Source organism: Haliotis rufescens, unplaced genomic scaffold (assembly GCF_023055435.1).
Source record: "Haliotis rufescens isolate VD_foot unplaced genomic scaffold, xgHalRufe1.0.p SCAF_10, whole genome shotgun sequence".
Taxonomy (NCBI): domain Eukaryota; kingdom Metazoa; phylum Mollusca; class Gastropoda; order Lepetellida; family Haliotidae; genus Haliotis; species Haliotis rufescens.
The window spans coordinates 19,146,300-19,164,404 of NW_025963780.1; the positions used below are offsets into that span (position 1 = coordinate 19,146,300).

Below are 18,105 nucleotides of genomic sequence, written 5' to 3' on the forward strand. Positions count from 1 at the left end.
TGGTCGGTGGAAATGTAATTCAATATTTATTGGGTCTGTTTGTCATGTATGTCTTTGTGTCCATCAGTTAGGGGGCAAACAATGCTTGTACTGTTAAAGTGTGTGTTTTGAAAGTGTGTTAACTTAAATATTTTTTTTATTTTTGTATTTATAAACGAAGAAGCCAGTGTGCACACTGTTTAAATCTGCATAATCCATAAATGCAAAAACATTAAAGTCAATTCTTATAAATAAATATGTAAACACTAAAAACTTCACCAACTGTTTACTTTATCATTAATGCAAAAAACAGTAGACAATACTACAAAATCTGTGACATCGTCAGTGCAAAAAACAGTAGACAATACTACAAAATCTGTGACATCGTCAGTGCAAAAAACAGTAGACAATACTACAAAATCTGTGACATCGTCAGTGCAAAAAACAGTAGACAATACTACAAAATCTGTGACATCGTCAGTGCAAAAAACAGTAGACAATACTACAAAATCTGTGACATCGTCAGTGCAAAAATGCAACAGATCAGTTAGAGTTTGTAAAGTTGATAGTTACTTGACTTGTGTATCATTTCTTTAGTTTTATCGTATTGCTTTTTATCCATCACAGATGGAATAGTAAGGCCACATATTTTTTTATATTACGTCTCACAGGTCCGTCACATCTACTGAAAAGCAGCTGGTTTAAGAAATAAATTAAACATAAAAATACTTATTTTATTATGTCTCCTGTTTAGACCCTCTTATACAATATAAGGTGAGTGAGTGAGTGAGTAAGTAAAAGTAAATTTGATTTTAGTTTATTTTCTTATGGTGGCTTTGTGCTCCGGTTGTTTGAATGCTTTACGGAAAATAAATTGATGACTATGTTTAGATGTAGATATAGATGTCCGGGAGTGGGGGTGGGGGGACATGGAGACAAATCTCGGTAGGACACATGTTTATATATTGTATGAAGACAGTGGCCGCTATCTGACCTTGTTTACATTCCCCGAACACTATGCATACGCCAATTGTAAATAACCTTCAACATACCACATGTTTAGCTAATATATAGCCATGAGGAGTATTGTATCGGACATCATGATAACTCGGGGTTTATCAGAGACCCTGTGTGTTTTGGGACAGGGGTTGATTGCTTGACAATCCATGAATAGATCAGGCACCAGTCTTGAAACTACGGCACTGTTTTGACATATTGATTGTGTCACTGTCTGCTTCATAACGATCATCCGACCGCGTCATACCAACAGCCGTTAAAAGATGGTTCTTGTTGTTACCCTGTCTGGCGCTCGGCATTAAGGGGCTAAAACAAGGACTGGTTGTCTCTGAATCAGTATACTGTGTCTGAGTCATGTATTCCTGTTAAACTGCTGCATGGTATTTCAGTGGGCTAGCACTATAAATCGGCATTAGTCCGGACTAGTACAAGCAGCCACACAAACACACACACGTACATGCATGGCACTATATAAGTGTAATAATCTTGGACGTGACAATTCTCATACCCTTTTCAGGCCAAGCACAACCTCTTCATACCCATTCATACTTGAAAATAAGAGACTTAATACCCAATACCTGAATACATGAAGGCTGCTTTGTATAATTGTTTTCATTTAACGTCATACATAGCTTTATTTCAGGGACAACCTGTTTGTCTGTGAGAACCCATTCACTTTGTGGTTGAAGAGGTGTTATTTTATGTCCCTTCATTCACTTAAACTATCAAACAATTAAGGTTCAAAGAGTTGTCTCCCTTAATGTACCCTAGCACCTGAAAGTACATAAATGTGGACAAAGTTTTGTGTATAAGATTTGTGTTATTCATTTTGATTAGTCTAAAGGTTAATAGTTGTCAAAATAATCTTTATTGTTAATATATAGTTCTTCGTTTATACAGACTCATTTGTCTTGTTTATATCAAGTATTCCTAACAATGTTTATTTATTGGCCATATTGAAGTTTGTGTGTAAAAATATGACAAAGAAAATAAAATGCCACCACCTCGCTTTTTTGAAAGAAATGAATGAAAATCTCATAATTTACTGGGGCCTTATGTCAAGGTTGGTAGATCTTGTTGGTCAGGCCAAGTTTAATGATAGACTGGGGGTATATTAGCATGAAAAGCAACAACCAATACCCATGTCCAGTAAGTGTTGCAGAAGGTGGTATATAGTGCCTCATACAGACGCTGAAATGATATATATGAACTCCAAAGCAAGTCTACAATATTTTGGCAAGTCTAGATTTCCTCAGTTTAAGGAGAAGAGATAATATGGGCTCATTTCTGTTATATATGTATTAAAAGATTATTTACCCCCCCCCCCCAAAAAAAAAATATTAATATTTTTGTTTGTTTCAGAGACTAAACGTTAGTCTAGAGTAATCATAATCATAAGGAATAATATACTGAGGGAATAACTGTCCCATTTTGACAGACTTTTGTACAGTTACACATTGACCTACATAATTTGCCAAACATTGTTTCTTCTCATGTAGGTGATCATTTTCACTCACATCTGTCCACAACAATCCCCAGTTCACCCACTCATGATTGTTGTACCGACATTCTACCGATTGGCTTGTGTGGTTGCTAGGCAACCTTGTTCCTTGGCCAATTTCGGGGAATCACTTGTTCATGGAGACAGGAGTTTGGAAGAAGTTCAAAGATGTACTGCTGTTCTGCCATGGAGCCAAGTTGACCAGCACTTGAAGCTTCGTAGGAAAAACATTGATGTATAGATGAAGTTCCTGGAACTGAATATACAGAAAAATAACTCAATTTCCAGAAACATATGTTCCTTGCAGAAATTGTTTACAAACTATTTTGAAGTCTTGGAACTGTTTTTCTCCACAAAAGCAAATAATCAATGCACAAGAAATGGTAAACTGGCATTGCAGGATGAGTGTGTGTAGCTCTGAGTTTCTGTGGAGGCTGTGCGTGTTTACAGCACACATTTCATAGTCAGTATGCAAAGTCTGCCGCTTGTCTCTAGATTCTGGATGTTGCTACCATGCTTTAGATTGGCTGAGTGTTTGTGTCTTGTGTCTTGGTAGTGTTTGGGATTTTGACCTAACCTATGGATTGACTCTTAGTTGACTGGTTCGATGGAGAAACAATAATGACTTGTATCGGTGCAGACACAGTTACAGCATGCCGGCGCAGGTGCACATCCCGCAGCCACCGATACCTGAGCAACTGATTTATGTTCCAGTAGAACGCCACTTCTGTGCTGAAGGAATTGATTGACTCTTGGATATCACCTGGGTTAGGCAGCTTGACCAACTTTTGGAGAGGTTATTTTGTCCATCCTCAAGACGTGTCTATTGTTCTGGCCACAAGGTATCATTGTGCCAGAGGTGCCATATTGATCTGTGGAGGATATATATGTGGAAGAGTTTCTTTGATCGAGATATTTAAACAAATTGCCATCGACCCGCACGTGGAAGGTCCGGAGTTGGGATGCTGATGCTTTCATCACATGATCTTTCCAGATTGTGACATTGCATTGGAAAACATTCCCCTATTGGTTAACGCAAATAGGATCACGTTTGATATCACGATAGTCTCTTCGATTCGATTTCCTAGAAGTCTAATTCTATAATTGATGAGGTGAAGTTGGAAGCTTGGGGTAAAGTGTCCCGTTCTGTGTGGTGATTCTCTTGCCTGTGTGCGGATGCTGGTGCTGCTTGCCTGTGCACCGAGCTCTCAGTCACTGGATTACTGGAATTGCCATTTTGCTCAAGTTTTCTCTCTTAAAAACGGCAAAATTGCTGCGATGTGTAAGAAGTCAATTTATGCCAGGATGAAATACCGACTTTTAGAATGGCGCCATCGGGCACACGAGAGTCATACCACAAAGGTAAATCCGGGAATTTTGGAATCTGGCAACACCGATATTCATTTGTAGTTGACATTCCAGGAGTAAAATCTCTTGATAATACAAATGGAATGAACACAAACTATTTGGTTGATTTTTATGTTTTATTGAGTTACGAAAGTCCAAACCTTCAGTTTTATTGATTAAGATGCGTCTGTTGTAACAAGGCAGCGATGGGTAGTCTGGCAGACAGAAAATATTCAATGGCTGATGACATGTTCACTTATGCTGTATAAATACACTGACAGACAAAAGTGTGTTGTGAATAATGAAAGTTAATTCTCATTGCTATTGATTACAACATGTATGTATATTTTTAGATTGTCATTTCCGAGATAGACACAGCTACCTGTCTGTTAGTCCGAGACTAGAAAAAATGTAGATGGACTAGTTGAATCTAGTTATTGTAAATATTATATACCACTTGTCCAAAATGATCTGTTGACTAGTTGGATATAACCAATGGTGTCGACCCCTACATTTGTCAGATGTAAACAGTATTTGTAAGCCACTTTGAATTTTGAAGTTTACCATCAGTTTGTGCTGATCATGTGTTTGTGTTGATATGAAAACCAATTTCTCTGGGACGTGGGTCATTGGTCTGTTGTGGTACACAGCAAGATGTCAGGTCATATTGATTGGCAGTCACAGGGAATATCTGGAGTTAGATCATAAGAGTCTTTACCTAATCTGATTTGCCTGGCTGTTTTGTGTAATCACTGCCTGAGGTGGTCGATTGTGCTGCAGCTAATGGGGACATGTGTACACTGTGTTCTGTTACCTGGGAGTGGGAAGGCAGTACATATATGTCAATATGTCATTTAGAGTAAGTGAGTGTGCATGGTGTTATGCCTCTGTTAATCTTCCAGCAATATCATAGTGGGGACACCAGAAATGGCCTTCACATTTTGTACCCATGTGGAGAATCAAACCTGGGTCTTTGGTGTGACGAGCAAAGGCTTTGACTAGTCAGCTGCCCCACCGCTCCTATGTCAGCTAGCAAGCCTTCATGCAGCTTTGGGTGATTGGGTAGCCTAGTGGTTAAGGCAGTCGTTTTTCATGCTGAAGGCCTAGGTTTGATTCTCCACATGAGAACGATGTGTGAAGCCCATTTTGGGTGTCCCTCGCTTCAATATTGCTGGAATATTGCTAATATAGTGGGACTGGGATCTTTTTGAAGAAAATTTAAAAATAAATCCAGAAAAAAATAGAGAACAAACATAAACTGTCCTGAAAAAAAAATGAGTTGTGAAATTATTACTTTTTGGGTGTGATTCCTCCATTCACAGAAGAAATCCTGTCTCAAACAAAAATCCCATAATAAAAAAAATAATTAAATGTGAAGTATTTATTTATTTATTTATTTATTTATTTATTTATTTATTTATTTATTTATTTATTTATTTATTTATTTATTTATTTATTTATTTATTTATTTATTTATTTATATGAAAGTCATTCTGCTGTGGATTTGCAGGTTGAATCACTGATACTGATGTAGATATGGAATTTATAAAAACATTTTATATTATATTAGAGGGTCTATATTACTAGTGGGAGATAAAGTAAAAATATAAATTAGTACCCCAAAAAAATTTGGTTTAATTTATTTCTTAAACTGTCTATTTTTCATTTTGGGCGGCTGGTCTGTTAAACAAAATATTAAAAATATGTGGCCTTATTTGACTAACAAACAGTCTGTGAGGTCGTTCATACACGGGTACTGTGATATTGCTGGAATACTCACTTAGTCACTTTAATCAAACAATAACTTTCTGTCAACCTTTATGCTTTGTTTATTTCTGATGGCCGTGGAATATAGCTAGCAAGAATAATCTATTTTTGTTGTTTGGACTGGTTTTGAGACCTTGGATTGATTTAAATGCAGTTACTCCTCAGTGATAGTGCAGGAGTGCTTGGTCCGAGCCTTGGATTGAAGGGAGATAACTCTGTTTACACTATGTAAACATTGTGACATGGTAGATCATTCTTTTGGGTAATGATTTAAGTTTGATTGTGTGTCCTTCAAAGCTGCTGTCGGCCACCTTCATGTTATATCACAGCAGCCGGTTAACAATTGACTCTGGACCAGACAAACAAATGATTGATGTTATGAACACCTTTCAGTGTTGTTGGTGTACATGCAATCAACAAAAATCATCCAGCCTGACCACCCGAGTTAGGTCGCCTCCTATGACAGGATAGGTTACTGCAGTTGCTAATCTATCCCCGAATCCCCACGAGGGTATGTCTCATGTCTCTTTCATTGTTAACCTTCTGATTGAGAAGTGCTTTAGATTAGAATTGATATCTATGAATTCATATGTACAGTCAAAGGGTGAATGTTGCTTAATACTGTTCATGCCAATGTAAATAAACCAACCAACCGCAGTAGACACTTTGCTTCTTTATTCTTCTTTAGCTTCACATCCACTCACACAAACAACCTGTCACGCCGGCCGGCACATGCTCACACACTTTCTCACAACACAAGATTTTCACTGCAGCCCCTCTTCCGACATGCGCACTGGGACAAGTTTTGCTGATGATATAATATCAACAAATAATAGGCCACAGATATTTAATGATTCTACCATGAATTAACTCGATTCTGATTGGTCAACCAGAGGTTGTCAAATCACAATAAAAAAAACTCTGATTGAGACAGCAAATTTGACGTCCGCATCACCGCAGAAGCTAATATTCATAGAATAGCACTTTTTTCAGTCATTGTTGTTAGGCATATTATTTCGACAGTTATGAGTTACGAAATGCAAAGGTGCAGTTACTACAATATTCAAAGGATGTGTCGCAATTCAATTTATGCAAAAAGCACGATAGAAATGTACAAAGAGAATGTATTTTAAGTTTTGGAGACAACAGAGAGCTTGGAATTTGGCGCTTTTCTATATATGACTGTGGCATCATATCTGTTGCGTCACAATGAGCGATATGACATCATAATGGTGTCATGCAGTGTAGAACGAAAGTTTTGCTAAGCTTGCTTAGTTTTCTTTAGGGGTGCCCGCCACATGTTAGCTTACAAAGTTGCCGTGGCTATATGCTTTCAATGCCTGTCATATGTTCCAAGTGAAGTATTGCGTGTAAACAAACTGCTTGAGCATATACAGTGCTGCATGTTTGGTTCCAAATTCAATAAGGCGTGGTTAAATCTTCGGGTAACCTCGCTGACAACACAGTATGTTTATCTCCCAATTGATAGTCTGTTATACTTACTGTTGGGAAAATAAAGGGGAATACACAACAATATACCAGAATAATATCCAATGTTGTTTTTAACATGATGTACCAAAATATTAGCATATAGCATATAGTGTGCGCTCTGTACATTTGAGTGATGTACCGAAAAGTTAGCATTAAGTGCACTCGCTGTGTTTCATCATTTTTAGTGTAAATGTTTTGTGTAAACAATTCAAGTGATGTACTGAAATGTTAGCGTTCATGGTATTTATTCAGAAAATCATTGTTTTACTTTTTACTTTTTTTAAGTCGATGGGGGGCACGGGTGGCCCAGTCGTCTGAGGCGCTGCGATTCCCTGTGCAGAGTTGCGTCCCTTGAGCACACCAGAAACCTATGATTGTGGGTTCGAATCCCGGTTCGCCCCAATTATGTTTCTAGGTTTGTCAGCACCATACCCGTGCTCGTGGGTTTCACCGAAGTGGTAAACGTCTAAGAACTGCATCACTTCAGGCTTTCCTCCCACATTAAGCTGACATCGATGTTGTGTGTTGACCTGATTCTCTGTAATCAACTCCTCTTTGGCGCTGGCAATTGTAAATAGGTTTGGTCCTGTAGTGGTTAGTCATAACTCTTTCTGAAATACCCTGTAGGGACTTGGACTTAGAACTAGTTCCCAGCAGACTGTGCTGGTAGTAAGAGGTGACTTATATGTATCGGCGGGTCTGGCTCAGTGAATTGGTTGATAAGGTGTCTTTGTACCCCCACGGCGTGGGTTGTTGCTCATAATATCAACCACTTGTTTGTCGGGATCAGACTCGATTATATCCAGCTGCCTGGAATATTGCTGAGAGCTCTGTTAAACAGTTTAACTTCAGCCACTGGTCTGAGTAAGGTAAAATTTCTTCTGGTTTAGTAAGATCGCATTATGATATTTCATAATCTAAGCCAAATGATACTGAAAATTATGCCCAAATACATTTTCCAGATAGTAGACTCAAGAATCTGTGACACAGGCTGTAAACAATCAAACAAACCAAATAACCTTACTGCATGTATTTCATCCTCACGATATGACAAACTCAAATTTACAGTTAATGCTTTTATTGAAAAAATGGCATGGGAAATTATCTTATATTATTTTCATTGTTTTGTTTTCTGTATAGTCCCCTCATAATGAATGGAGGCAGATGGAGCACCCTCGTCGGTAGGGTTTCCATTCTGCACATGTATATAATATGTGAAGCTCATTGTCAGTATCCCCACTGTGATGTTGCTTCCATATATCTCATTCTCACCTTTTCAATAATTCAGTCGTGAGGAATATTCATGTAACAGCATTGTAAAGACTTGGGGTCTATAATGTGGGAAGTCTGTCCTGCTGCATCCCCAGGATGAACCAACTGATCAACATATTTGTGAGTTGATATCTTCTCGCTGTTGACCACTAGATTGATTGCGTATCTATCGACCATAAGACTGATATCTTCTCACTATCGACCACCAGGTTGATAGCTTCTCTATCAACCACAAGATTGATATCATCTCACTATTGACCACAAGATTAATAGCTTCTCTATCGACCACAAGATTGATATCTTCTCACTATCGACCATTTGGTTGATATCTTGTCACTATCGACCACCAGGTTGATATCTTCTCACTATCGTCCTGCTGCATCCCCAGGATGAACCAACTGATCAACATATTTGTGAGTTGATATCTTCTCGCTGTCGACCACTAGATTGATAGCGTATCTATCGACCTCAAGACTGATATCTTCTCACTATCGACCACCAGGTTGATAGCTTCTCTATCAATCACAAGATTGATATCATCTCACTATTGACCACAAGATTAATAGCTTCTCTATCGACCACAAGATTGATATCTTCTCACTATCGACCATTTGGTTGATATCTTGTCACTATCGACCACCAGGTTGATATCTTGTCACTATCGACCACCAGGTTGATATCTTCTCACTATTGTCCTGCTGCATCCCCAGGATGAACCAACTGATCAACATATTTGTGAGTTGATATCTTCTCGCTGACGACCACTAGATTGATAGCATATCTATCGACCACAAGACTGATATCTTCTCACTATCGACCACTAGATTGTTGTTTTCTCACTATCAACCACCCGGTTGATATCCTTTCACTATCGACCACAAGGTTGAAATCTTTTCACTATTGACCATTTGGTTGATATCTTCTCACTATCGACCGCTAGATTGATATATTCTCACTATCGATCATTTGGTTGATAGCTTCTCATTATTGACCACTAGGTTGATATCTTCTCACTATCCACCACTATGTTGATATCTTCTCACTGTCCACCACTAGGTTGATATCACTATCCACCACTATGTTGATATCTTCTCACTATCCACCAATAGGTTGATATCTTCTCACTATCCACCACTAGGTTGATATCTTCTCACTATCCGCCACTATGTTGATATCTTCTCACTATCCAACACTATGTTGATATCTTCTCACTATCCAACACTATGTTGATATCTTCTCACTATCCACCACTAGGTTGATATCTTCTCACTATCCACCACTATGTTGATATCTTCTCACTATCAAACACTAGGTTGATATCTTCTCACTATCCACCACTAGGTTGTTGTTTTCACACTATTTTTCTTACGCTTGAACACAACAAAACTGCTTGCAACCAGCTGGTAAAAGGTTTGTCAAAGAACTCCTGAGTGAAAGATGGAGTGTTGTGAAGAGATATTGTTAGATATTAAAGAGAACAACCCATCTTGATGTGTGACAAGTTGTTATGAGACAAGGGATCTGATTTCCATGGTTACACCCCAGTTCATGACTATCACCATGACTTACTGCCTCGTGGTGGGCGTGGCAGGGAGGGCTAGCCACCTCTTGCTGGTATCTCATGGTAGCTGGGAGTTGTGAGGGCGAGGTTAGCAGTAGTGATGGGTGAGGTCAGCGGTAGTGAGGGGTGGGGTCAGCAGTTGTGTTGGGTGAGGTTACAAGTAGTGACGGGGTGAGGTCAGGAGTGAGGGGGGTGAGGTCAGCAGTTGTGGGGGGTGATGATGGCATCAGTGTGGGAGTACTGACTTTCAGGCTAATTAACCACCTGGCGTTAACTATACTGACAACTCCCCAAGGTTTAGTGTGGGGAGGTTAAAAGTTATCTTGGAAACTCAGAATAAACAACCCAATCAAAGAGTCTAAGGCTTACAAAAAAGGAATTGTTTCTTGGACATCAGTTCAGATTCTGCACGTCAGTCATTTATATTGCAATATACTAATGATTTTTCTCAAATGTCTCTTGTCGTATGAAGCAGACTCTGGTATGATATTATAGTGCCGAGTTCAATGTATCCCAACTTGTGTTTGTTGGTATTCTTGGTGGGAAAAAATATGAAGTGATCCTCCATTTTTACTTTCGTTTTTAGCAACCCATGCTTGCAGTAAGAAGTGACTAATGGGATCAGGTGGTCAGGCTCGCTGACTTGGTTGATGCATGTCATTGTATCCCAAATGCGTAGATCGATGCTCATGATATCAATCACTGGATTGTCTGGTCCAGACTCGATTATTTACTGACCACCGTCATATAGCTGGAATATTGCTGAGTGTGGAGATACAACAAACAAACGAAACAAACACTTTTGTTTTCCATTGTTTTTAAATCCTACCTCCCTTCTCACACTGGAGAAAGAATCACTGAGAAACTTGTTTTTTTTCTAATGCAGCCAATCCTAAGAGTCAAGGAATAACAGATTATTTTACCTGAAAGTATTTATTTTTTACGTTTTTAATCTGGGGTGATGGATTATCAACATTCAGCAGGAGTTGCACAGTCCCTTTTTTCAGACACATTACATATTAACTGCTCGCTTAGCTGCGTCACTTCGTGACATGGGTATTAGGTGCACACACCATTTAAAAAATCGGGGATCTACCTCTGTGTTGACCGATTACGACTTCTAGATATCAGCTTGGTTATTCTGTCAGTGAAGCAATGTCACAGCATGAGCAATGGGTGGGGGGAGGGGGGGGGCATTTTGCAAATAATGAAGGTACGAGGAGGAGAATATATGGATGTCAACTTCTTTATTATGAGGAACACAACGTTTCGGAGTATCTGCTTACTCCTTCATCACATGAAGCATATACTCCACAACGTCGTGTCCCTCATAACAAAGAAGTTGACATCAATATATCTCTTCCTTATGTGTATCACTTCTTAATGCCTTTCAAAGACCTAATGAAGGTATGGACTAAAGAAATTATATTTCTTGGTGACATCAGTAAAAACTATTTGATATATTTTTGTCCAGATAGACTTGTCATATCCATTGTAAGCTGTAAATAAACATTCACTGGTAGACCACTTGATTGGCCATGCAAATTGCTTTGCAGAGTTGTGTCCCTTGGTTGTTCCAGGATCCACTAAATTGTGGGTTCAAATCCCACATTAACCCTGTATATGATCCTTGGTCTGTTGACACCATACAAATGTTTGTGGGTGTCAGCAAAGCGATAACCATCTACAAACTGTAATACTGTTCAAAGTGACATTATTCAAACTAGCTTGCTCGCTCGCTCGCTCACTCACTCACCCAACCACTCACCCACTCACTCACTCACTCACTCACTCACTCACTCACTCACTCACTCACTCACTCACCCACCCACCCACCCACCCACTCACTCACTCACTCACTCACTCACTCACTCATGGCCATGATCTCATCCTGTTTTGTTTCTGGCAGTGCACTAGCACACCTTGTTATGATATGTGAGAATGTACTGTGCTATGACCAGAATCAGGCACTCGGTGTCATTTCAGTCAAAACACTGTGACCAGGGCATGTTGGCGTGTAGACACTGTGACTGTAGCCGGTTGTCACATTGTCATCGCCTGTATACAAACACTGAGCCCACACCACTTCTCACTCATGATCATTTTTTTATAATTTGTAACCAGGATTCCGTTCAAAAAAGCAATCTTACCACAGTCGTACCTCCGATTCCTTAATATAGACTTACACCGCCTCCGTTGTTTGATCCCTGGCCCTGTCACACCAAACGATGTTAAAAGATGGTACTTGTTGTTACCCTGCCTGCTGCTCGACATTAAGGGGCTAAAACAAGTACTGGATGGCTCACTTTACAGCGTCTGAGTGGGGTATTCGTGTTAAACTGCAGCATGGTATCTCAGTGGGCTAGCACTAAAAATTTGGCATTAGTCCGTACTAGTACAAGCAGCCACACAGAAACATGCACATGCATGCGTGGTCAGACTCGCTGTTTTGGTTGATGCATGTCATTGTATCCCAATTGCGTGGATTGTTGCTCGTGATGCCAATCACTGGATTGTCTGGTCCAGACTCGATTACTTACAGAACGCTGTCATATGGCTGGAATATTGATGAGTGCGGCGTTAAACAACAAACAAACAAAACATCCATGCACATTGCTATACAGGTGCAATAATCTTGAATGCAACATTATTCTCCATTTCACCTCACCTCACCTCACCTCACCTCACCTCACCTCACCTCACCTCACCTCACCTCACCTCACTTATGATAGTTGTATCGCTTAGATCGCTTTGTAAAACGGGGCCCTTATCTTATTCATCATTCATTTTATGAGCTGGCCTGCATTTGAAATTTGGGGGTAGCCTTGTGTTTATAAGCCAGCATACAACTGTATGGATAACAACTTCTGGTTTATTGCATATAGCAATATGTCGATTTTACAAAGCAGATTCTTACTCCATTGTCCAGCTGTGGTGACGACAACCAAGTGATGGGAGGTACATATACATGATATGTTGTGATAAGCAGCAGATTAACATTAACAACAACAGGTAATTGACAACTAGTGGCACACAGATGATTGGATGAAGCCTTAGTATACCGACTAGCACCAGATGAAACAGGATGTACCTTTTTGTCCCAATATACACCAAATATTTTGATTGAGAATGTATTTTCATATACAGTCATGTTGTTATTAGTCTCAAAACATGATGGGTTCGACTTTTCTGCCTCAGCTATTGTGTGGAACAATAGTAAGGGTGTTTATAAATTAGAGATGTCATCATACATATTGTGATGTAAGATTACCATGCTTGAGATGGACTCTGAGAAGGCAAAAAAACAAACAATTTTAAACATTTAATGGATCAGCCTCGTTCTTATTGAGCCTGAAATTGATTAATTGCAGGTCTATATTGTGAGTGACTTTTGTTGACTGGATATATTCTCCTGCTCAGAAATTTATTTCCCTTATGATGGGATCATGATGGGTACATGGGCTTTTATGCATCCTGCGACACATGATGGAATTATCTGCAGTAAATGGACACTTGATGGAATTATCTTCAGTAAATGGACACATGATGGAATTATCTTCAGTAAATGGACACTTGATGGAATTATCTTCAGTAAATGGACACTTGATGGAATTATCTTCAGTAAATGGACACATGATGGAATTATCTTCAGTAAATGGACACTTGATGGAATTATCTGCAGTAAATGGACACATGATGGAATTATCTGCAGTAAATGGACACATGATGGAATTATCTTCAGTAAATGGACACATGATGGAATTATCTTCAGTAAATGGATACCTGGTGGGAATTATCTGCAGTAAATGGACAGTGAAGGGAATTATCTTCAGTAAATGGACACATGATGGAATTATCTTCAGTAAATGGACACTTGATGGGAATTATCTTCAGTAAATGGACACATGATGGAATTATCTTCAGTAAATAGACACTTGATGGGATTATCTTCAGTAAATGGACACATGATGGAATTATCTTCAGTAAATGGACAGTGAAGGGAATTATCTTCAGTAAATGGACACATGATGGAAGTATCTTCAGTAAATGGACACTTGATGGGAAGTATCTTCAGTAAATGGATACTTGATGGGAAGTATCTTCAGTAAATGGACATGGGGATTATCTTCAGTAAATGGATACCTGGTGGGAATTATCTTTAGTAAATGGACAGTGAAGGGAATTATCTTCAGTAAATGGACACATGATGGAATTATCTTTAGTAAATGGACACTTGATGGGAAGAATCTTCAGTAAATATACACTTGATGGGAATTATCTGCAGTAAATGGACACTTGATGGGAAGTATCTTTACTAAATGGGGGGCGGTCGGGTAGCCTCATGGTTAAAGCGTTCGCTTGTTACTCTGAAGACCCTTGTTCGATTCCCTACATGGGTACAATGTGTGAAGCCAATTTATGGTGTCCCCCGCCAAGATATTGCTAAAAGCGGCGTAAAACCATACTCACTCACTTTAGTAAATGGACAGTGTAGGGAATTATCTTCAGTAAATGGACACTTGATGGGAGTTATCTTCAGTAAATTGACATATGACGGGAGTTATCTTCAGTAAATCGACACTTGATGGGAATTATCTTCAGTAAATGGACACATGTTGGGAAATATCGTCAGAAAATTGACTTGATCAGAATTATCATCAGTAAATGGACACATGTTGGGGAAATATGTTGAGTAAATGGACATATGATGGGAATTAGCTTCTGTTAATGGGAATTATCTGACATCAACAACCAACAACCTACCTGAGACATTACTATGACTTCCTCAGTCATGTTGGTACTTCAGCTGTAGTTTAGAGATGTGCACCGTAAGGCTGTAGTGTTAATTCAGGCAGGAGAAGCCACTTGCAGTGTGGCTATACCCAATCTCAACCACTGTGGAGGGATGTTAGAAAGTGTTAAAATGGGACAAAGATTGTAACCTTTAATCACCATCTATATTTACCACCCAGAGTGTGTTCTGCTAGTTTATCTGACAGCAGCCCCTTGCTCACAAATAACCCCTGAGGATTATTTTATCGTCACTTTAGTAGATAGTGTCGAGGGAGATTGATAAACATTGGAGATGACCAGAGTGAAACTCAAACCAACTCCAATATAATTGTTGGCATCTGGCGATATAGCTAAAAAATGTGACTTAATGCAGTATGAAATATGACATTAAAAATGTATGTCTCCAGCTTCACGTGTTGACGTGGGACTAAAACATAACTGTTATGACCCATCACCCCTGACCCGCCCCCAGCCCCAGCCAATCACAGGGAGGCTCCCACCTGGGTCCTCGTCCTATGTGCAGTTACCTGCGAGGCTATGAATATTAATGAGTTTATGAATATTCAGTAGTGTGAATCCTCCCGTAGAAGTTGGAATGTGTAGTGGAGTTAGATCATACCATACCGTGGAGTCCAAGGAGAATGATCGAGGCACTACAGCCGTCAACCCCAAGTCTACTTCGACACCATCGTAATGACCGAGCTGTAATGAGGACTGAAGCACGCATCGCGGCAGTGATGCTGTGCAAATGTTTTGGTCAGTGTCTCGGAATGACAGGCAAAGACAGGGCCTCGTCACAAGTAAGCCACAGTTTTACGCTTTGTTTGCACATCTTTACTGATGTCACACACGGTGACCTGGGCCGGTGGTGACATGTGCAGGTCAGCGGTGTCTTCCCCGTCCTGTGCATCTGTTAATACGCTATGTAGCTGGTTCATCACCAAAACAACTCAACATGTCTAACTCAAATGTGGACACTTGGAAAGTTGGGTGTGATTTGAAAGTTTTTTTAACTAATTTTCTCCAGTTTGTTTACATTCAAATGTTTCTAATGACTTTGTGTTTATGCATTTATTTGAATGTAATTTGAAGGTTTTTTAACTAATTTGTTTCTGCTGTTTGTTTCAAAGAGCTCTTGGTTATTTACATTCAAATTTTTATTGACTTTGTATTTGTCATTAATCAGAAAATGTAATGTGATTTGAAGTTTTTAAACTGTAATTTTGCCATGCCATAGCTTGTTTATCTGAGATCTAGCTCTTGCTTATTTGCAATCTATTTTTTTCTATGTCTCTCCAGTTAACTGGTCCTTATCTTGAAACAGTGCCACATGTGATGTGATGGCATCAGCAGTAGTTGTAATTAGGCTGAAAAATCAGGGGCTCTTTATCATAACCTTCGTGATAAAAACTACAGATTGTTGGGTCCCAAGACCACCATTAGTGACGCAAGAACCCAGGACACAAGTGCCCCAACAGTAAATCTCATTCACAAGAACACCTCTAATATAAGCCTTGTAGTTTATCTCAAACAATTAATCAATGTTTGGTCAAAGGATTGTGATTCTAAAGTTCTCAATTCTCAATTTGTTTCGTACTACATCAGATATGTTTCTTGGCATGCTGGTATGGTTTTCATTTGGGTTGTTTTACTCTTGAGGAAACAGGACTGGTGGATCCAGAGGGTTGTGCTGTGGGGGGTTGGGTGGATCCAGAGGGTTGTGCTGTGGGGGGTTGGGTGGATCCAGAGGGTTGTGCTGTGGGGGGGTTGGGTGGATCCAGAGGGTTGTGCTGTGGGGGGTTGGGTGGATCCAGAGGATTGTGCTGTGGGGGGTTGGGTGGATCCAGAGGGTTGTGGGGGGGCGTGGATCCAGAGGGTTGTGGGGGGTGGGGGATTAAGAGGGTTGTGGGGGGTTTGGGATCAAGAGAGTTCTTGGGATCCAGAGGGGTAAGGTGTGTGTGTGGATGAGGGGGGTGGGGTGGGGTGGGGGGGGGGGGGGGGGGGGGGCTGGGGTCAAGAGAGTTCTTGGGATCCAGAGGGTTAAGGTGTGTGTGTGGGTGGATCCAGAGGGTTGTGGGGTATGTGGGGGGATCCAGAAGGGTTCAAAGCATTGTGAGGACTGTGCAGGTATATGTCCTGTTTTCTTCAGACAAGTGTCAATCTATATGTCTCTTCTTTTAAGTGCTTATGTTCACATGTTGACTTGGCCAGTTTGCACCTATCTCCATATCCTGGATCCGCCTGGTCTTGTAATGAGCAGTCCTATAGCTGCTTGTATCCTTGTGACTACAAACCGAAACAAGGATTGTTGTGATATCCTATACAGCCATGCATGTCATAATGAGTTCCTGCACTAATATGCAGTAGGCCCACAGCAAAACACCCGACCACAGACTCACGGCCTTTGTGGGATACCGTGTTCTAACATAAACCATGCATAAGGATATTGACATAGAGGGATGCAGGATGTCCCAGTGTTGAACCCAAATGAAGGGACATGCTGACTGCACACATATCCCTGACACTATTCTTCTAAAGCCCCCTCCCCCAGCCCCATCGCCTGTACTTGTGTCAACCATCACTTGTAATGGTAACATGAAGAGCGGACATCAATAAACAGGAGAAGGTCACGGTGTTGCTAAATCGAGCTTCGTCTAACCACGTGTTGGGAGTTGGCACATGCTAATGTCCTGGTGTGGAGTAACTGATTATAGGATATTATAATGTAATTATTGTACACATATACCTCTTGAAGGCCAGGGTACAAAAAGGCTCAGAGACCGGTCAGTTATTACAGGGGTCAGGTGGGCTGGTCGTCTTGTGGGATTGGTCTTAGGACAGTCATATTTTGTTGACATCCTACCAGCCCCTATTTTTTAGTAACATTTTCTTTCTTGCCCCCTCCCAAACATGTAACAATGTTTTCAGGACCCTCCCTCCACCTGTAATAAATGACCATTCCCTAAATAATGTTCCAATTTATAACCTGAAGAAATAGGATTTTTACATCCTCTCTCCCCCTCCCACCCCGCACCTCTTTCAGTGTCATTTTTTCATGACCTCAATCCATAAATATTCTTCAGAATAATAACTTGATTAAATAGAATTCATTTTTCTCAAACTCCCCCTTTCGCTGTGTCAGTTTTTCAATACCCTGCATCTTATTATCACTGACACCCCCCCCCCCCCCCACCCCCCCATTGTCCCTTAGCCACTTCATATAATATATCAAGACCTGACATTCAGTGACATGTCAGTGATGAAAAAAAATGTACTATCCTCGATGGAACAGTGCATGTGGACCTGGTGAAGGTTTCATATTTTAGAAGACATTTCTTTTTCTTTTCTTTTCTTTTCTTTTCTGCCCAAGTGTTTA

General features: G+C 40.1%; 1 protein-coding gene across 11 annotated transcripts in view; it reads left to right on the forward strand.

Annotated features, from left to right (window-relative positions):
* The window catches only part of LOC124143101 (5'-AMP-activated protein kinase subunit gamma-1-like), a 404,245-nt gene that overhangs the window by 298,892 nt on the left and 87,248 nt on the right, over positions 1 to 18,105 (forward strand). The window contains exon 1 of one of the 11 annotated variants that reach the window (XM_048387879.1): positions 3,633 to 3,859. The exons of 9 other annotated variants lie outside the window; for them this stretch is intronic. In XM_048387879.1, coding sequence (XP_048243836.1) covers positions 3,674 to 3,859 — 186 coding nt within the window. In that variant the 5' untranslated portion in view covers positions 3,633 to 3,673. Of the gene's footprint in view, positions 1 to 3,632; positions 3,860 to 15,355; positions 15,530 to 18,105 lie in introns of those variants that run through there. One more of the 11 variants, XM_048387889.1, reaches the window with a different exon arrangement.